We start from the raw sequence: 21866 nt of genomic DNA, 5'->3' as shown, positions 1-21866 counted from the left end.
CTCCCTTATTGCACCCCTCTAGAAAGTAGTAATTAGGCTGAGCAGGGACCCCCATCTTACTGTTGTACAATTAATGGAATATTCATAATTGTTGCTAATTAGCATTAAGCCTCACTAATCAGACTGTTGCGGGATAAAAAAATACTGTATGATTGACAATTTATCTCAGTAAAATTGGAGCAAATTAATGTATTAAACATAATAAAATATTACACACTATTTATTTTTGGGTCATTCTTGTATTTAAATCTATATTTAATGACACCCAGAGGTGAAGCTTCCAGGACATAGTATGATAACCTTATTGAGTATCTTTCATTCCCCAGGAACATAAGGTGTGATAAAGAATGCTAAACAGCAGTGCTTATTCCTGTAAGAAATATTTTTGTACCAGTATAATATTAATTATAATAATTATTTGTTCTTGTATAGCACTGCTAGTTTTACGTAGCGCTTTACAGAGACATTTTGCAGACACAGACCCTGCTCCATGGAGCTTACAATCTAAGTTTTTTTTTTGGTGCCTGAAGCACCGGGAGATAAAGTGACCAGCCCAAAGTCACTGAGTTGACACCAGGAATTAAACCAGGTTCCGCTGCTTCAAACTCAGTGCCAGACAGTGTCTTTACGCACTGAGCTGCCCCTTCTCCCATATGCAGTTCACCCTATTAGTTGCACAATGTTTTGTGGATATAAAAATTCTTTTTTTTCCATATGATATAACCTACATTTGACCTGATGCAACTGTAGTGCCTTCGAGGGAGAATGTACTTTAGGACAGTGATACATTATTTCTCACTATTGAGTTAGTCACCCTGACTTATGTTAACATGATTGTCAGATGAGGGGGGATGTGGCCAGCTGTACTGTAGCTATGGCAGTCTCCTACAAAATTCCTCAATATCTCCCACAAGTCTACTGATCCACACTCACTTCCCTGCTGCTTTTTTACCTCTTTTGAGAATTATGAGCCACTCATATGGTACAAGGCATCAATAAAGAAAAACTCATGTGAAAACATGATTTGGTGATTCAAAACACCTTATTTGTCCTATCTGATGATTTACATCAACTGATCTAAAACACCCTGGGAATAGATCCCTATTCGAGACAGCAGAACTAGGAAGAGACAAGGAATTCTCTGGGGTACTTCTAAATTTGCAGGACGGCACTTCAGTGCGATTACCTTTCCCACCAACACCATTTAGCCAAATACCAGCTAATAAATCACAACCAGCTCAACACAATTCTGCCAACTCATAAGATATAAGAGATTCAATTATCATTAGCATTTTTGTAATTGACACTACAAGAGGTACTGTATTGACATCTTGTGACATCGATATATCTTGGCATTTTTCCCCCATATTTTACCCTGCAAAAGTCTGTCAGGTCTGAGATGGTAAAAACCTCTATGCCTAATTACACACATCACATGCAACATTTAAGAAACTTGAATAACTTGTTTCTCATGCTTGAGGCAACAATAAGCCCACAATTAATCAAAACATGCTATCCCTCAGACAATCTTTAATTTGCCATAATATATATTGGCCCGCATTTATAAAACAGTCTTCTGCCATAAGACACCTTACAGCCCATTGATTTCAATGGGGTGGGTTGGGTCATCCAGAGTTGGAAGATGCCTTGTGGCAGTAGATGCATAGTAACTACGGCTTATAATTTCTACTTCTTTTGCATTTTTTCCCTAAGCATAAACACTTAGGGAAAAAAAATTAAAATATTTGCTGTGAATAAATCAATGAAGACTTCAACAGTTAAAAACTAGTCTTACAAAGCAATCTGAATTATTTTTATTTTTTTATCAGTGAAGGTTTTGCTCTATGTATACTGTATATAAATAAAACATGTAACAGTGACAGTAAATAAATAATGAATAATGACCTTGGGCCCTTCAGTTTTTTGTCAATTGTGACTGACAAGTTTACCAGCCTTGAGTGACAATAACATGTTTTAAATTCCAAAACAGGAATGTTATATATATTCATGTTTAGGCACTTGAATACATTTTTGTGATACTAACTAAAGCAAATCAAATACTACAAATGTGCTCAGAGACTAATGATTATAGGTATTCAGTTGTGCAACTAGGAAACGATTGTAGACAGTGGATTATCATCCTACTGTATATTTTAAACATAAATTACATTTGTGCTGAAGGGCAGCAAATTAGAAAATGTATTGGTTTTTAGTCTTTGAGCTGATCAAAAGTAAAGATGTTCTTAAATCCCCAGAAACATGTATATTGCTCATAGACCACATGTCATAGTTTGTATCTTCGGCAATCCTACAAAAATGAAAAAGTGAATGAGGAAGAAATCTGCCCTTGTATGCGGAATCAAGCAAGATCAGGCAACTGTACTCGGCATAGGTATTGGGGAAGTGGTAATCTGTAGAGGCAGCCAAGGTGATGGAGAGGCCCAAGGTAGTCACAAGTTCTTATCATTACCTTGTCTTCCAGTGCTGACATTCTTTCTTTCAAGTGTAGTTGGAGGCGCTCATTGGATTCTGTTAGAAGCCTGTCTACTGTGTCTGATAGTCTTTTGTTGTGTTCTTCATTCATTTTCTCTCGTTGCCTAGCCTACGACACAAAATCAAAGACAACATGTAGTACTGTAAGTATATTTTAGAGGCAAAGACCTTGCATTTCAGATTTGAAGACCAATGTTAAATCAATAAGCATTTATAACAAAAAAGTAACTTTATACTCGTATGTAGCAGTTACAAAATAGCTTTTGTCTTGAATATATGTTCTACAAAAATCATATTGTACTTACAGTTCACAAGGATTATTCAATTTGTTACAATGAGAATGATTGGCCTCATTGTTTCAAAATCCTCCAACGGTAATATATGGGGAATAAGGCAAAATTAATAGTTCTCTGTGAAAAAAGTACATATTGTACAAGTTTTTTTTATTGGTTTCATGATAAAGGTAATGGCCCAGACTTTTTAAACAGTGCTACTCCAGCTATTCAAGTGAATGGGTTATAAGGTGTCTTCCAGCACGAGATGGTGTTTCATGGAATAGCACTGCTTTGTAAGGCCTAATGTGCCTTTTTGCATTTACATCGCCTCAACAGAATGTGATAGAAGTGCCCTTTGCCATATATTTTTGCTTTTGCACTCACACTGAGATTTGAACATAAAAATAAAAAGTATGAATTACAGAGATACATAAATAAGATGTTAACAGAATTGTGCTTACACCTTAACAATAATAACATTTTGTCAAGGCCATTGCCTTTAACAATTGCACTAATATCAAGAATTTGTGCCTATACTGTACATCCCTTCTGTATATCACTATTACTGTATCCTTATGTTTCCTATGTGACCAGCAAGCAGAGAGACTAAAACATTAAACGGTCACTAGCAATGCATTAAATAGTTTTACAGCAAACATTTTTAGGCATGTATTATATTAAAAAATACTTTTTAGCATTTTTGAAACTAAAAAAAAGTTATCTTTTTAATGTAAATTCTGCATACAATGTGTAAAATGGGTTACAAGTATCAAAATCGGTTTATTAAAAAAAGACCTTAAGAAACCATAACCTAGTAGGTTATCTAGTACCTGAGCTATCTGATGAGATAAAAGAATACACAGTTACATAAAAGAATAATGTCTCCAAGCCTAGAATCATCACTAAGCGACATTTCAATCTCACTCTGATGGTGATATACTAATGGTTACACATTATAAGCACTTGTATGCAATGTGTTTCACCGGCACAAATTCAGAGTGATGTTTAAATACCCTGGCTGCACATTGACCAATTAATACATGTGAAATTATTTAATGCAATTATTCTAACTGCTACACATACTCTTTGAAGCTCTTGATTCTTCTCTTCAAGTTGAGTTTCCAAGTGCCTCATCCTTTCTTCAATGTTCCCATGTCTTTCTTCTGCCTGTAACAAACACAAAGAGCTGATCTGAAATGTAAGTGCTTGGGAAGGGAAGTGTGCTGCAAGTTAGGATATAACAAGACAAAAAAGCAAGCTACTGCTAACTGCAAACGTATTCTAGGAACAAAAACTGTATTGCAGCAGGCAGCTGAACAGCATTGCTTGAAATGTGTCAGCTACAAAGGCCTGCTAGATCCAAGCATCAGCAAAACATTGGATTTATTTATGAGCAATGAATTCAGCCAAATGTAGCATGCAGACTTGTGCATGGTTTGAACACAAACCTGCCATTGTAAAATCATAAGCCCCTGAAGCACTAAACCGCATGATGGTTGATTATCAATAATTAAAGCATTAAAAAAAATATCTAAAAATGAAAACAAAATCTGATGGATTCTATTTAGCAATAGAAAGTAAAGTCCAGTAGGACTACCTTCCTACGTATGGAGTTCATTTCTTGTAGTTTAGCTTCCATAACATATTGATAATCATCAGATGAGGTAGAAGAGGTTGGATCAGACTAACAAGTCAAAGAAAAGGAGAGGGACACAATTGAAAAATCAGAACCAAAGACACTAACACTGCACAGAATGCTTAAAAGAAAATGTGACAACAAATTATTTATTTTAAATTACAGAAGAATATAATGAATGACAAAATACTCTATTATAGGTTGAGATGATGCAGTTGGTGTGTATTAACCAAAAATAGTGAGCTAAAAGCTATCCAGAATGGGCATGGACATTTAATATTAATGATAGATGGTTAAAGAAAATGCGAAAAGAAAGCAGTTTTCATTCAATATTCTTCTATGCTGTAATTTGAAAGTATGGTTGACAAAACGTTAGGAAATGGCAAAATAAATAAAAAATAACACCTGCAGTATATTTCCATTATATCACAGTGAGAATGTACTTAGAATATACTGTAACAATTGACTATTCACAGACAAACAGTATGTTTCCACTCGGACACAAACGTACAAATGTCATAGACTACTCTGAAGCCCTACAATATGTACATTAATGGCGCTATACAAATAAAGACATACATACATAGATCAATTTACATACTCCAGTGTGATATGGTTACAGTGTATGTGGAAAAGTTTAGAAATGGCTACAGTCTATTGTAAACTGGTATATAGTACATTGAGTTGTTTACAGATGTATGCACAAATTAGAAGGGATTTATGATTCATTTGGTGCATTACCTTGTGATACAAAAGCTGAAAAGGAATAAAGACTGTGGACAGCAATTTCTTTCATTTTTCAGGCATAATCTATCCACTTTCCAATTTACTCTATTCATTGGGACTAAGCCCACTCCCAGAGACAAAGTGAAATATACAGTAAGACAAAATACACAGGAGACATCCACAGAGAAAGAGTTTACAATGGGCAGAGAAACTCATCTTTGGCTGCCCATGGTACTTTGTGAAGAAGGAATATATTGTGGGAAATATTAAGGATAATATTGAATTATGTTGGCTTGAAAACAAAATACTCAAAATGTGAAAACTTGTTAGTTTGTGAAAGAATCTAACAAACACGTGTACAGCTAGAATTACTGTACTCCTCAGATCACTGCATTAATGTATAGGCCATCATAAGGTAAAAATACTGCCGATTATTTCCTTTACTTGAACAGTTGCCATATTATGTTTTAACTTTAAGTAACCAGCCACATTAACAATATACAGCTGAACCCCGTTATAACGCGGTCTTTGGGGTCCACAACCCCAAGGCCGAGTCATAACCGGGATCACGTTACACTGTGCACTGTGGCAATGTGCTGTAGAGGATAAATATATTTATAGGGTAAGTCTTTTCACACCAAGCCCATGGTGTAGAGGTAAGAGGTAAGGCATATCAGCATATGGAAGGTCCTAAGTTCAATCCCTGCATGTGTTTTATACAAAATGTATTAATATTCAATTCCCACATGGTGTGTGTATGTGTCTGTTAGTCAATAAAGCATTGAATTGAATGTTTAAAAAAACAAAAATGACGCCGCACGTGGACACAGCCCTATTAAGTGAGGAGAGAGATCTAGATGCCGGTAAGTCCTCGGGCGGCAAAATGGAGGTTTTCAAACATTCCTCTTAATTTTGCTTTTGTCAGATGTAATTAAAATTAGATACAATTACAATGAATGAAAACACCAATATACTATAAGAACCGAAGTAAAAAACTTAGAAATCACAATGTATTATACTAGAACATGTATATGTTATATAGTAAATATCTACTAATGTTAAATGTATTTCCGTAAAAAAAAATATTTCAAGACCAATGTGCACTAACCTACATGTCCTAAAACACACTAATCATGCTACAGTTATGTTATTGTCGCATTCAAAATAGGACTTTGGGATTAAATGTTTTTTTCACCACAATGCTTACAAGACTAAATGTAAAATTGAGACAAAGCCCCAAGGTAGGCATCAAGATCTATCTTACTATGTTTTATGAGGATTCCCTAAAAAGCATAGCCTGTGATTTGTGGTATATCATAGACCAGGGGTGCTCAACTCCAGTCCTCAAGATAACTTTCAGGATATCTCAGCTTCAAAGACAGAGCCTCTGATTGAGTCACCTGTGCTGAAGCAGGGATATTCTGAAAATATGACCGGGTGGGGGGGAGGCTTGAGGACCGGAGTTGAGCGCCCCTGTCATTACCTGATTTCCCCTCCTCCTTCCCACAATCAGACATAATGTAGGTCGTATGCTGAAAACAAATCTGGTTAGATAAAAGGGGCAGGGTGTCCAATGTTTCACCAAGTTGCTGACCTGAACTATGTCCATATTTGCTGCTATTCTCAACGCTGGTTAACACATGTATGGATAATTAAAGAAGCCTGTGAATGTATTTCTGTCTCTAATGCTTCAACACTCTACTATTTACTACCCTCATACTGTACATATATGGGGGAAAACAATGACTACAGTATATACAGCAGCAAAATGCAAATAGAGGACTTTTCTCATTCATGTTGACTGTATGATTAATCGTAGTCACAAAGTGATCAATTTCTCAGCCTCCTCCTCAAATCCCTGAAGTGTCCTACCTATTAGTCAACCCTATTTATTTATGCCAAGTATTAACACACGTACTGGAACCTGTAATCTTGCGTCAGTACATAGGGATCTGCAGATGTTGGCAAACATGGAAAGCTACCAGGTTTTGTAATAAAATGTGCTGTAGTGCCGACGAGTATTCTAAAACAAACCTGTGACAATCACCAACAAGACCAAGGTACATCCTGGGTACATCCCTTGTACATGCTGGGTACATGCTGGGTACATCCCTTGTACATGCTGGGTACATGCTGGGTACATCCTTTGTACATGCTGGGTACATGCTGCAACATTTCAGTGACATTTCTGCAGACAGACTAATCGCCCATCGGATTAACAGCAGGGGGTCCCTGGCAGTCCCATTCAAACTGAATGGGACTGCCAGGGAGCCCTGCTGTGTTAATCCAATGGGCCATTAGTCTCTGCAGAAATGTCACTGAAATGTTGCAGCATGTACCCAGCATGTACCCAGCGTGATAGCACCAGATTTTCCCAGGCAAGTTTTAGAATACTCGTCGGCGCACTTGTATGTTTTCATTTCATAAACTATTAAGCTATTGCTGATTACAAGAATACAGCGTTTTAATATCATCATATAGCAAGCACAAACGTGTGCAGTGCTATTCCAAATACAATAAAAGATTCCCAGATAAATGCAAATAAATGTTTAAATTATAATTACACCGTTAATGATTTCATTTAGACATGATAGATTTAAGTGTTCAGGATCATTAGAGGTCCAAGTGAGAAGCAGAGATGTTACTGGTTTTCTGAATGGTTTTCATAAGAATTTGTCCACAAACACAAGTTAGCCAACAAATGTATTATCTTCTCTGACAAACTGTAATATTATGTCTGTTGCAGCAGGGGTGCTCAAATTCAGCCCTCAAGCCTTCCCCCCAAACAGGTCAGGTTCTCATGCTATCTCTGCTTCAATGCAAGTGGCTCAACCAGTCCCTGCGTCAGCACAGGTGGCTCAATCAGTCCCTGCTTCAGCACATGTGGCTCAAACAGAGGCTCAGTCGAAGAGCCTCTGATTGAGCCACCTGTGCTGAAGCAGGGATATCCCGAAAACCTGAGCTGTTGGAGGGGCTTGAGGACTGGAGTCGAGCGCCCCTGCATGATATTTGCAAAGTAGTAGCTACATTGTTGCTTCTTACACACAAGTAAAATATAACATTCTGAATATAAAGATTCCACATTTGCACTTTCTCTCAGGATTTATAGGCTGTTGCCAAGTGACTTGGTGTATAAAATAAAATAATGTTTCAGGCTACGTTTGAGATGTCTTCATTTGTATTAAATTATTGATCATGCATGTCAATATGTCCAGCTCTCTCGTGAGCTGTATGGGGACGTTAAAGCTATCCTCATTCAGATCTTCTCTCAGATGTATATCACAACGAGTAAACATGCTTAGATTATAAAATAAAAATCATTATTCGTGAAACAAAACATCTTAACATTACTGCAATGAGTTGAGTATCAAAACAAAGAAGAAAAGTAACATATCATGTGCAAAATAAATATCAAGCAAGGTTTATAAAAAGCACAATGTGACACCGTCAATGAGAAGTCTGTCTACAATGTTCATGATAACATATACCTTTATATAACTTTATAAAAAGAATTCAACAAACCTCTGTCCCAGTAAACTAACCATTGCTTTTTGATTATGCTGACAATGCTATTCATTGACAGAAAGATTTTCCTAAAAAGATGTTTCTTTTGGTTCAGTACCTTTGTAAGGGCGGCAATTCTCTGAGCCAGTTCAGCTTCAACTTCTGGCAAGGTCTCAGCTTTTCTCATTGTCTGCTGCAGCTTCTGCTCAGCCATTTCCAAACGCTCTTGTAACTGTCTGTTCTTCTCTTCCATCTAAATGCCACAAAAGCGCATAACAAAAGTCTTGGTTATAAAAAAAATGAAAAAATTGTATGTGTATAGCTATATTAGTTATTTTTAATTTTTATAGCGAGTGACCGAATTATATATATTACTCTAGATAGCCTGACGTTTCGGGGGTATTGTGTGTGTGTGTGTGTGTGTGTGTGTGTGTGTGTATGTACAGGTCATTCATTGTTTTCTTCTGTGTAAAAGTAGCTTCCAGATTTGTATCATGTTGCTCAAGGCAAAAACTTTTTTTTTTTTTTTACTTTAGGGAATAAAAATTGTGAATGAATACATTGCTTGGAGACTTATTTTTGAATTGTAAAACTGTAGTTTGTCAAAAGCGTCTCATCACAATTAAAAAACTTGCTGTAGGCCCATATCCACAAAGCTTTGTTAACATTAAGCCATGTTTCTCCCATAAAAAGCATAGCGTTAACTATAATGGCTGTTAGTATTAATGATATGCAAATGAGGTGCCATCATAACATCACATATCTATTAAATTCCGTTAAGGTTAACCCAGGTGGGATGGTATGGGTAATGTGGCCAGCATATTAAAGGTTAAACCAAGCCATTGCTCCTATCAGTCAAGATGTATGCCGAGCTTGTGGCATACAGTATTGTACCATCTTACTGTGGCCAAAATGGCTAACGTCTGTGATACTGTGTGCCCTGTAACAGCTTCTTCCCCCGTGCATATATATTGTAATGTATATATTGCTATGTAAATGTGAGCTAGGTGAAGTGTTTGTGACACTGTTGGAGTGGGGAGGAGTGTTTACTCAGGATTGGGAAACTGTGACTCTAAAAGCAGAACCATTGTTCATCCCTGAATCTGAGGTATCAGGCTGAAACTGGAAACTGAGGCCTGGGTCTCAGCCCCAACTGACTCAGCTCCCAATGGTCAGTTTGAATTTTCTACTCCCCATAAGCCCACCTTTGTGGGCTGTCCTAAAGCATTGTAACCTCCCATGACCCTGATTGGCCCATCACAAGCGAGCCGTAGCATCCGTGCTGTGATTGGCCGGCACCTGGTCCTCCATGATTTTAGATGGAGACGGGAAACTATGTAAAACCTAATGATCACATTAGTTAGATTAAATCCAGACTCACAATGTGGGAGACAGTTGGTGTGTTGCTCCAAGATTTTTGCCAGAGACACGAAGATCAAGAACAAGGCTCGGTTGCATAGACGAGCGGGACTGTTAAACTTGCTAGGTCGCAACCTTGCTAGTAACCCCTGTTTTGGTGAGTTTGTGCCTTGAACCTTGTTTTATTTAACTCTTCATTCTGTCTGGCATTTGTGATCACGTATAAACTGTTCTTGTCTCACAAACACCGGGGACTTAACGTTTCGTTACTTAAACTTGGAGGTACTCCTATCAGTTAGGCATAATCTAAACAACATGGCGTTATTTCCCAGCATCATTTCCCTCTCCTCGCTCTCTCCACTTTAGCACACACGCTATTTCAGGGTCTGGATAAGAGTAACGCCAAGACTGGTATAACGTCAGTTATTGGAAGATAACACAACATTATGTTATAATATGGTAACTTTAAGCCTATGCAAATGAGATGTAGTTTGAATGTTGCTTTTGCATATAATTAGCATTAAGGATACCATTGTAACTCAGGGAACAGAATGGCCATTACGGTTTTATGTAATGTCACGGTATGAGCCCTGATTTAACGGACCTTTGTGAATCTAGCTCTTAAAGAGAAAGAGAGAGCGTGAGAGGGGAGTGTTATGCTTTGTGTACAAAATATTGCTACACCAGCTGCAAAACAAAAACATATTACTGGTTATATTCTTTATATTGATTTAATTACCTGCTACTACAAAATGCTCCCGTACAGAAACCCCAAATCTGATTTAATAATACATATTTTTTGTTTGGGTTGCAATCGGATCTTTAATGCTGTGAAAAGCCATGTGTAGATTTCTTATAACAGTTTTGCAGCATAATTAGAAATGTTACAGATGTAGCAGACTTCATCGATCCTTCTTATAACACAACGTACCACATTATAATGCAGAATATCATAGAATAATCCCACCATAATGCGTTAGCAATAACCTACAGTATGCTACATGTGAATATACAAATAACATGCGGAAAATGGAAAAGAGAAACATTAGGAGTGTTTCGTTTACCTGCATTTTTTCAATGTGTTTTATTTTAAGAAAGGTGTTCTTTAAAATATGTAGAAACGTTTTTCTGTGATAAAATGAAATCCTTTTTTACACAAATTCCTCTAGTGACATTGTGATACTAAATCCAGCAACACATTTGTACATTTATTATGACTTTTGATTGCAATATTGCAAACTCTTGTTGTCCTTTGGAAGGAATCAGATTCTGAAACTAGCTGAATAACCCATCCTAACTAATACAATTATAATGTCACTGTGGTCACCTTTGCTTTATTGCGTGTGGTTTGTTTTACAGTACATTTCCCCAAATGATTTTACATTTGTGTACAAATCAAAATACTCTAGTATATAAAAATACTGAACCTGACGTAAAATGGCTTCTTTATTTGCCAGCTCATTTTCCAACTTGTCATTCATGTCATGGATGGATGTTGATTCTCTCTGTGCACTGAGATAGCGCTTCTCAAGGGTAGTGATTCTTTCTTCCATATCATCCTTCTGAGCCATAGCCTGAAATAAATGGATATGTAATATCATTAAATGGTAATGGCTACAATTGCACAGGGAAATGTGAGCAACGTGGAAGATTTGTGGATCAGGCAAGACCATTCTTTTTTAGTTTTCTAACAGGTAATAACACAAGATAAGGCTTATGGGATCTACTTACCACAGCATGTAAATCATCTACATACCACAGCATGTAAATCATCTACATACCACAGTAGTTTGAGAAACTAAAGTAAATACCTGTTCCTCCAAGAATACCACAAGTAGCTAATGTAATTCACGAAAACATGAAGATCTGAAACTTGAAAAACCTGATCTATGTATATTCGGTTTGAAGACTATATGTTTCTAATACACATCCAGACTAGATACTTTCAATCTTTTGATGTTATGTAGATATCTTTTTCTTGGTAACACCATATATTAATGTTCTCAAAAATAGGTAGAGAAGTTAAGCTACTTGAAGTCCGTAACCTCAAAAGGAAGCTGTTAAGCCAGACCAGCTGAAGGTAGGAGACCTTTCGTCGTATGCATGAACCATGAGTAAATTCATTGTGTTGACTTGGGACTTGGACCTTGGACATGGGAGTCAGTTATTCCAACCACCACAGATCTGACAACTGCCTCCTGATTGTGAAGTTTTCTTGAATTTAGAATTCAATGGGTACCAGGAATTTAGTGAATCAACGAATAGCTGAAAGACTCATGATTAAAAATAGCAACTCAAAGTACTGTAGTAGGAATAGTGCAAAGAAGATGTTAGAAGAATTGGAGAGTTAAAAAGACTTGTTTGGATGTACCTCAGGAATTCACACGTGTATGAAAATTGATTAGTTCTTTCTAAAGACAAATGTGACTGTAGGATGTATAGATTTCTAAAGCCCTTGTGTAAACATAGTTGAATGTCTTGATATTTTTATGGCTGAGATCCCAACAAATGTAAGCAACACCATACCTCCCTGATGTCTCTTTGATATTTAGTATTCATTTCTTCTGTTTTCGTGAGCTCTTTCCTTGCTGTTTCTGCTTCCTGTTCCACCTCTCCAACTCGGGATGACAGTGCTGCTAATCGTTCTTTCATTTGTGCCATTTCATAGGTTTGCTTCTCAAGTAATTCTTGAAGTTCAACCATCTGACTGGCATCATCATTCGAATCTATGGAGCCGTTTGATAATCTCTGTAGAGAAAGCACAGTTGATACTAAAATGAGTGAGCTCTATTATACCTAAATGTAACAGATAAATGAAAATTGCCCCTTGTTAGGATCTAGCAGTATAAATTAGGGCGGATGAATGTATTTCCTAAATAGAAACTAAATTACCTCCAAGGTAGTATTTGCCAAACTACTACTCATGCACTAACCCAGGGAGGCATGTCGGAGCATGGCCAAAAAAGTAGTGTACGAAGGAGGGGTTTGGGCTTTTGGAGAACTGCAAGTAATACTCTGAGAGGTGCAATCTTTAAAGAAGGGATGGATTGCACCTCAACGATCTTCAGTGCTAGGAGGGATAATGTTAAAAAGGATGGAGAAGATTTTAAAGTAGGGGGAGGGACAAGCAAGAGGTAATAGACTTCACAGAATAGATCGGAATGAGGAAATAGCTATGGGACATGGGAATGGAGCAGGGGGGAAAGGAGAGTTTAGCAAGCAGGCAGGAACCCAAAACTGCCAGAGTTGTCGCAATCTTCATAAGTGAGGACAAAAACACTGTGTCAAACTACAGGCCAAAATCTCTTCTCCCAATACTAGCCAAAGTCATGGAAAAATGTGTTCACTCCCAATTAAGCGATTACTATACCAAGACAAATTTCCCTAGCCAATTCCAATCTGGCTTTCGCCCCAAACACTCCACGTTAGCTACCCTGCTAAAAGTTTGCAATGACATCCAGTGTGGAATGGAACGGGGACAACTCACTGGTGCAATATTCCTAGATTTTACAAAGACTTTTGATACTGTTGATCATGTTATCCTGCTTAACAAACTCCAGTGCTCTGGAATAGGGAAGCATGTTTTAAACTGGTTTCATTCCTACCTATCAGGTAGATCCCTACATGTGTCCATCTCAGGTTCTAACTCCAACCGCTTGGATATCACCTGTGGTGTCCCACAAGGCTCTGTTCTGGGGCCCCTACTCTTCTCAGTGTTCATCAATGATCTTCATACAGCTTGTAAGGGAGCCTCAATACACATGTATGCAGATGACACCATCTTATATGCACACAGCCATAGCCTCTCCAACCTTGAACACATACTTTAATCTGACTTTTTTGAGACTTGAAAAATGGATTTCCCAAAACAATCTGTGTTTAAACACTCACAAGACTGTAACAATGGTATTTGGAACAAAGGCTACATTTCTAAAGCTTCCAATGACTGAGCTTCAGATCAGAACCAACGCTAAAACCACCCTAACTCCTGTTACTATTTTAAATACTTGGGCATTTGGTTTGACTCCCATTTAACATTTGGGATGCACATTGATACCCTGACATCCAAAACCTATGCCAAACTAGGTGTACTTTACAGGAACAAATCCTCCCCAAGTCTGCTGGTCAGAAAGCATATCGCACAGCAGATGCTAATGCCAATTATATAAGATGGGGACATAGTATACGGCTCGACACCCCAAACCAACCTTAGCAAACTTGACACCCTCTACAATTCAATACAGTATGCCATTTTGTTCTCCAGTGCAGCTACAACACACATCACTGTGAAATGCTCAAAGAACTAGATTAGTCATCACTTGAGTCTAGGCGCAAAATTCATCTTTCCTGTCTTGCCTTCAAATACTTTCTGGGCAAGCTACCCACCTATCTGAACAAGCTCCTCACCATTACCACATGCAGCACTTATCATCTGAGATCTGACTCCAAAAGACTGTTCATGGTTCCACAGTTCAACAAAGTATCTGGCCGCTCCTCCTTCTCTTACAGTCTAAGTTCTTTCAAAAACTAAAGCGGTCACATTTTAATCTGGTCTGTAACTGTTACATACGCATATAATATATATTATCTCTAACTGTGCATGCTATGTCTTGTATATAATGTATACCCTGTTCACTTATGTAACTGTATTTGTAACCATGTATTTATTATTTGTCATCTTAACCCTATGCCCAGGACATACTTGAAAACGAGAGGTAACTCTTAATGTATTACTTCCTTGTAAAATATCTTATAAATAATTAACGTGGCCCGATGGCATGCACCCAAGGGTTCTTAAAGCTGCAGTTCAAGCTATCGTTTAAAAAAAAAAAAAAAAACATTCAAAATGTGCATCAATACAATCTACAGTACACTCTGACAAGTGGTTAGCTAAGTTGCTGATCAATCCATTCACCTATAATCGATCATTGAAATTCGGCTGGGGGTTCATTACATGCATCTTGGGTAATCTTCTGCTGCACTGACAGCCTAAGTTCTGTCAGGAAGATCATGTGACCAGGCAGGCACTAGATTCAATTAGTTCACTGCTAGAGAGGGCAGGGCTTAAAAAGGGGATGCTGTTTCCGAAGGGGAAAGGGATGTGACTTTGTACACAGTATGGTTGCTATAGGATCAAAAATGCCTGTTACATTAGAATAAGCGACAGAGAAGCCCAATGTTATATCCAATATGACAAAAATACACAGTAATTTTTTTATATATTCTCTTGAAAAATGGTCATTTAGTTTAACCCTTTGGCCAAAGCATTGTAAGCCTGTGAGACATGATAAGGCAGACCCAGTTCACAGGTCCTAACACTACCAGATAAAATACTTATATACCTCTATTAGGATTAATATTCTCATGTACCTCTATTAGGAGGGAGAAAGACAGCATTGGATCTATATCCAGTAAAATGGAAAGGAACTGCTGACTTGGGAAGTGGGGAGGGGTGGGCTTAAAACCTGGGAAGGAGGGGCAACTAACCTCCAACATCTGAGACAGCTGAAAATAAGTTAAACAACCCTCCCTCCCACTTCCCAAGTCAGCAGTTCCTTTTCATTTTACTGGATATAGATCCAATGTTGGTCTTTCTCCCTCCTAATAGAGGTAAATGAGAATTTAATCCGAATAGAGGTATATTAGTATTTTATCTGGTAGTGTTAGGACCTGTGAACAGGGTTTGCCTTGTCGTGGCTCACATACTTCCAATGCTTTGGCCAAAGGGTTAAACTAAATGACCCCTTTTCAAGAGAATATATAAGTATTTTACCTATTTTCAAAGTTTAGAGGGAAGGCTGGTGTTAGCAGCCAGTCTCTAACAAGAGGCACTTTAATGATGCACACTGTGACTTATTTAAAACTTAACATTTATTATGTCTGCTATTAATATTGTAGAGCACGTGAACAAATTAATTTGATTTGATTTTATTAAATTTTCCTTAAAACATTTGTCAGGAGATGGGTGAGGAAATGTAGTGTGCCTTGAGTTGTGTCTGATATCAGAGGATTATGTGCAACACCAGACGTGGTGATGTCTAGTTGAAATAATTGTCATCCAATGATCTGATGAGATCACCATGGAATGCTCATAAGATGCCACTGATATCCTACACTTGTACAGAGCTAAGTCTATGGCACCGCTTAGCAAGTGACCCACCAGCAAATGAATAAAATGTACCTCCTACAATGTTTTGTCTACAAGAAACTGTAGTTATACATTACACAATGAATTCACTATGGAATTATTACATTTTGTCATGAGTCATAATTATTTTCTCTTCGACGGCACATACTACCACCAGATCCAAGGTACTACTATGGAGACATCATGTGTCCCAACATAAGCCAACTTGTACCTGGGCTGGTGGGAATCTCAGTATGTGTTCGTTGAGGGACAAAAAGATACACTGACATATAGATTTATGGCTTCGTTTCATTGACGACATCATACTAATTTGGAATGGACCAGAACTGTTATTCATTGAATTTGTAAAAATCTTAAATATGAATACTCTCAACCTCAAACTGACAACTGAATATAGTAAGAAGGAGATTACATTCCTGGATCTAAGGATCTCTAAAGAGAAGACCAATGTAATTCAGACCACTGTGTTTAGAAAAAAAACAGCAACTAACAGTTTATTGGAAGCAAGTAGCCAACATCCACCGACATTGCTGAAAGGGATTCCGATTGGGCAATATTTGCACATCAAGCGTAATTGCTCTACAGCGAGGGAGTTTCGTAAACAAGTAAAAGACCTCAAACAACAATTCCTAAATAGAGGCTATCCTTTGGCGAGTCTAAAACGTGCATACAACAGAGCCCTATCAAGTGACAGGGACACTCTGTTGTTAACTAACAACAAACCTCCAAGCACAGAAATTCGCTGTATAGGCACATACAACTCCAGATGGCAATACATCAAATCCATATTCGCCAAACATTGGCATATATTGAAATCCGATGAGGACTTAACTAAAGTCTTGAAAGACACTCCCAGCATTACGAGCAGACACTCTAAAAATCTAAGGGATGAGCTAATTCACAGCCACTTCCAGCGCAAACCAATAACTACTTGGCTTTCATCTTCAATAAAGGGGACATATCAATGTAAAAACTGCAAAGCTTGCGCATATATTAAACCTTCTAAGACATTCACGAATACTGCAAAATCACGACAATATGATATAAGACAATATATCAACTGTAAAACTTCTAATGTCATATATCTTATTACTTGTGAATGCGGTGTAAGGTATGTAGGCAAAACAATAAGGGAATTCAGGAGACGTGTATTGGAGCATGTGAACTCAGTCAAAAATAAATTGGACACCCCGGTGTAAGAGTGCATGTAGATAGCAGGCTTAGCAATAGTGCTAAATGTCACTGTGAGGAAATGGGCAGCAGGGCTCCCAAAATAAAGATCAAGGCCTGACCTGTTGCCCATTCTCGTCATAATACGATGTGGAAGATCAGTGGGTAAAATTAGGCACTTAGAAAATGCCTGGCTAACCATGTATGTCTGGGCTTTAAAACAGTAATGTATAGCTCTATTGGGAGGTTGTGGACACTCAGGGGTTAACCTGGAACTACTCTTGCAAAAGTAACTTCAATCGCTGAGCATCTGCATTTCTGCATTACAGTTAATTATTTTGTGTCAGGGGATGGAAAACCCTGCATGGATGGGTATGTTAACACAGTGATTGTTGTGTGACTATAGTTGGGAAACTGAGAGGGGGTCTATCATCTGCTGGTAGGCTGGTAGGGTTGAGTTTGCAAAGCTGGAGCATTTTTTTTTACACCAGCAGCTCAGAGGAAAGCTCTGCCGGGAACACTGGACTACGCCCCTGTCCATGATTAGCCCACCACTGATTGTCTACACCCAGGATTCTCATTTTGTGAATGGGAACTCCAGATAATATAACCAGGCCAGACCTGATGGACTTTGTGTGAGCCCCTGTGTGGAGTTTGTTGGTGCCTCTCTACGTGACAAGTGTTGCAGGAAGTTCTTGGTGACTGGAGATCCCTGCAGAATGTATTAGCTTGTCTGAGGACATCAATTGGGCTCTCTTAGGAGAGTTACCTGGGGTGCTAAGCCTCAGCGGCCTCCAGGAATGACTTTAAAGTGGCTCGGGTGCCCAGATTGGGCGGGCGGCGATATCCACCAAACAGTAGTGAGTAGCTTGGAGGCTACTAGCCACGGTTCTCCTGGAATTCTGGAGAAGTGGCCAGAGAATTGTCTGTAATTAAGCACTAGGATTTGGGTCCACTGGAGCCACGTTACATGTACTGAAGTGCCCGGGATTGCCACGATTTGGCAGCATACAGAAGAGAAGTGACCCGTTCGTTCAAGAGTAGTGACTGTTCTTGTGATACCTGTACTGGGGTGTTGGGTACCTTGTTGCTGTACTTGTTACTAATAAATCCTACAACATATTAGCTCCCTTTGTCTGGCTAGTAGTAACATGGGTTAGAGAAAGCCTGGTGATATTGATGGGTTAAGCCTACCCTGCAGGCTCAGCTGGCCGTAGATAGTGACCCATCTGGGCACTGATCAAGGCGATAAGCAGCCAGGCCTAACCCGTTATGTAACAGTCACGCAGTAGCTGCAAAGGCAAATAAGAAATTATCTTGCATAAAACGAGGTATGGATTGAAGAGGGCGGGAAGCAAACAGTAATTTTGCCACTGTATAAATCCTTAGTAAGACCACACCTTGAATATGGAGTGCAGTTTTGGGCACCACTCCATAAAAAAAACATTATGGAACTGTAAAAAGTATAGAGAAGAGGGACCAAATTAATAAAGGAGATGGAAGGTCTGACTTATGAGGAAAGGCTAAATTAGATTTGTTTATATTAGAAAAGAGGTGTCTAAGAGGGGATATGATTACTATTTACAAATATGGTGGCGAGAAAAAGTTTGTGAATCAATTAGGATTTTCACATATTTCAAACCTAAAATTTTATTAGATCTTAATCTAAGTCCTAATAATAGATCAAGATAACCCGATCAAACAAATGACACAAAAACATGATACTTTTTCAAAATGTATTCATCCACAAATGATTAAACATTCAATATCCATGTATGAAAAAGTATGTGAACCTTTAGATTCAGTACCTGGTGGTACCCCCTTGAGCACCAATAACTTCAAGTAAGTGTTTCCTGTAACTGCTAGTCAGTCTCTCACATCGGTTTTGGGGAATTTTGGCCCATTCCTCCTTACAGAACTACTTAAATTCAATGACATTTGAGCGCTTTCTTGCATGGACAGCTTACTTCAGTTCTTGCCACAAGTTTTCGATGGAGTTTAGATCCGGACTTTGACTAGGCCATTCTAAAACGAAAAATTTCTTCTTCTGCAGCCATTCTTGTGTAGATAGATCTACTTGTATGTTTAGGATCATTGTCTTTCTGCATGACCCACTTTTGCTTCAGCTTCAGCTCACAGACAAATGACTTACATTCTCCACTAGAATCTTCTGATGCAATGCAGAATTCATGGTTGTCTCAATGATGACATGCCGCCCAGGTTTTGAGGCAGCAAAGCAGCCCCAAACCATCACAAACGGGAGATGCGGAAGGGGTGGAGACCATAATGCGATTCGTTATAGCGTTGGGACGCAAAGGGCTAGCTGGTAAGCCGGTAGGCAAGAAGCTGAGTGGGGTATCATTCTTCCTGAGGCTAGGTGAGAAGTCAGATGTCACAAAGGCATTTATAGTCAAGAGGGTAGTAGCGGGATTGATGAGGGGGGCTCCGCCTAGCAACACCAGAAGGCCAGTGACCCAGGCAATGTTTGAAAGGCTAGTCCAGATGACCAAGCTAGTCTGTTTTTCCGTTTTCGAAGCAACGCTTTTTAATGCAGCATTCACCCTGGCATTCTTTGGGGCACTGCGGGTGCGGGAGCTAGTCTGCACCTCTAAGAGAGGTGGTGGAGGCTTTCAGGTGGGGGACACCATGCTCAGTTCAGGTTCACATCAGCTTCACATCCGTCGATCTAAAACAGACCAAACGGGTAGAGAAGCATGGGTCCTGCTGCTAGGCATGCCGGGGAGCGAGATTTGCCCAGTATTGGCGCCTAGGGCATATTTGAGTTCGCGGCCTCCTGGGGAAGGGCCATTGCTCATGCATGCGGACGGCATTCCGTTATCCAGGTACCAGTTCTTGTGGGTGTATGCCTGGAGAGTTTGGGGTTGGAAGCGGCACAGTTCGGGACTCACTCGTTCAGGATTGGGGCCGCTACAGAGGTAGCACGCGCGGGGCTGGCAGGGGTAGTGGTCCAGAAGATCGAGCATTGGCAGTTGGACAGGTACAGGTCCTACGTCAGGCCCGCCTTAGTCATGGGACAGGTCATGCTGGTATGATTTTCTTTCCCCTCCCTCCGCAGATGCAGCAGACGTATGGATCATCGTCGACTCTCTGATACACTGGGTGGAGAAGCGGGAGGCCTTGCGGCCCGAACCTCGGCTTGCATGTCGATCAGGCGAGGGGCGTTCTGGTAGGGGGGAGGGGGCTGCTATTGTGCCAGCTGCTCCAGGGGCTCTTGGTGCTGGCCGCCGTAGATCCTGATTATTCACGCAGGAGGGAATGACGTGGGGGCGGTGCGGTCGGTTGACCTTATAGAGTCCATTAAAAAGGACTTGGCACAGTTGTTTGTACATCGGCCGGCGATGCAGGTCATATTTTTGGACATTGTCTACAGGCAGGCCTGGCACTAGGGTGCCGCGCGAGGTAGACAGAGCGCGGAAGGTGAATAGGGCGGAAGGCAAGTGCGTGGCGCAGTGCGGGGGCTGAGAAATCAGACATCCGGATTTCGATTCTAGATCAGGATGTTATTCAGGGCAGATAGGGTCCACATGTCGGATATCAGGATAGATCTGTTTAACAACAGTTTGCAGGAGGGTTCTGGCGTGGTTGGCGGTATGGGCCTAGTTTATGGGGGGTTTAATAGGCAGTCTAAGATAGAAAAGAATCCCTTTAACATGGCACAGAGAGAGGATTAACACCCTAATTAAAACATAATCTTTATTAAAGTAATTTAAAATATAACTGTTTGCACTCCACAATTACAAGACACAAAACAAATAAAAAACAATTAAAAGAACTGAAGAGGTGTAGTAAACACTTAGATAGTATAGGTGGTAGTGCCCATATAGTGTCCTGAGATAACAGGATATATGGCCTGATGTCCAAGATTAAAGCTGAATGATCCACTATGTAAGGGGAACCCTATACAGGGACCCTTACCACCAAACTACTAATAGTTGTTTGGTTGGAACATGCACACAAAGTGCTGCCACAGAGAAGTGTACTGTGGCACACACAGGGGTGCTAATAAGACCAAATGTTATTGAACAGCTGGACTAAGTCAGGTGGCACTAGGTTATGGCTGATAGCTTATCCTAGCTGATACAGATACTTGTAGCCCTTAATGTAAGTAGGAACCCTAGAGAGGGACGCCTTACCACCAAACTGCTGTAAGTGTTTGCAGTTTAGTTGGGGCTAGGTACTGAGGTTGCTGCCCTTAAAGCAAGTCTATCGGGCAGCCCCACAAGTGCTGACTTACAGCTTAGAAACGAAGGCAAACAGAATCTAAGTAGCTAGAATACAGATAAACATAACCTGCAGTCTGAGTGCTGTTGCTGCCCACGGACGAAGTCTGTGAGGCACTCAGACAGGGAGCGAGCGCACACCTCTCCAATGAGCCGACATCACACGGAAATTATGTCAGATGTACCCTATGTACGTTTCACCATTACTGGCTTCATCGGGGGCAGGTAACAAGGGCTATTGGTGGGAATTTTAAGCGCGAACGTTGTCATGGTAACTAAGTGTTTGCGAGCACTCATTGGTTGCGTTATTGACC

At 39.5% G+C, this 21866-nt stretch overlaps 1 protein-coding gene across 4 annotated transcripts in view; it reads right to left on the bottom strand.

Moving 5' to 3' along the window:
* PPFIA2 (PPFI scaffold protein A2) overlaps nt 1-21866 on the bottom strand; it is a 401131-nt gene that overhangs the window by 114923 nt on the left and 264342 nt on the right. For all 4 annotated transcript variants that reach the window (XR_012801707.1, XM_075600502.1, XM_075600503.1 and 1 more), the window contains 5 exons: nt 12520-12741; nt 11421-11567; nt 8753-8887; nt 3852-3935; nt 2471-2602 (listed from right to left, as the gene is read on the bottom strand). Coding sequence is in view for 3 of the 4 variants with exons in the window: in XM_075600502.1 (XP_075456617.1) it covers nt 2471-2602; nt 3852-3935; nt 8753-8887; nt 11421-11567; nt 12520-12741 (720 nt within the window). In the remaining variant the exon portion in view is untranslated. The remainder of the gene's footprint in view (nt 1-2470; nt 2603-3851; nt 3936-8752; nt 8888-11420; nt 11568-12519; nt 12742-21866) is intronic.

This window comes from Ascaphus truei, chromosome 5 (genome assembly GCF_040206685.1).
Source record: "Ascaphus truei isolate aAscTru1 chromosome 5, aAscTru1.hap1, whole genome shotgun sequence".
Classification (NCBI taxonomy): Eukaryota; Metazoa; Chordata; class Amphibia; order Anura; family Ascaphidae; genus Ascaphus; species Ascaphus truei.
This window is presented reverse-complemented; position numbering and strand designations above follow the sequence as displayed.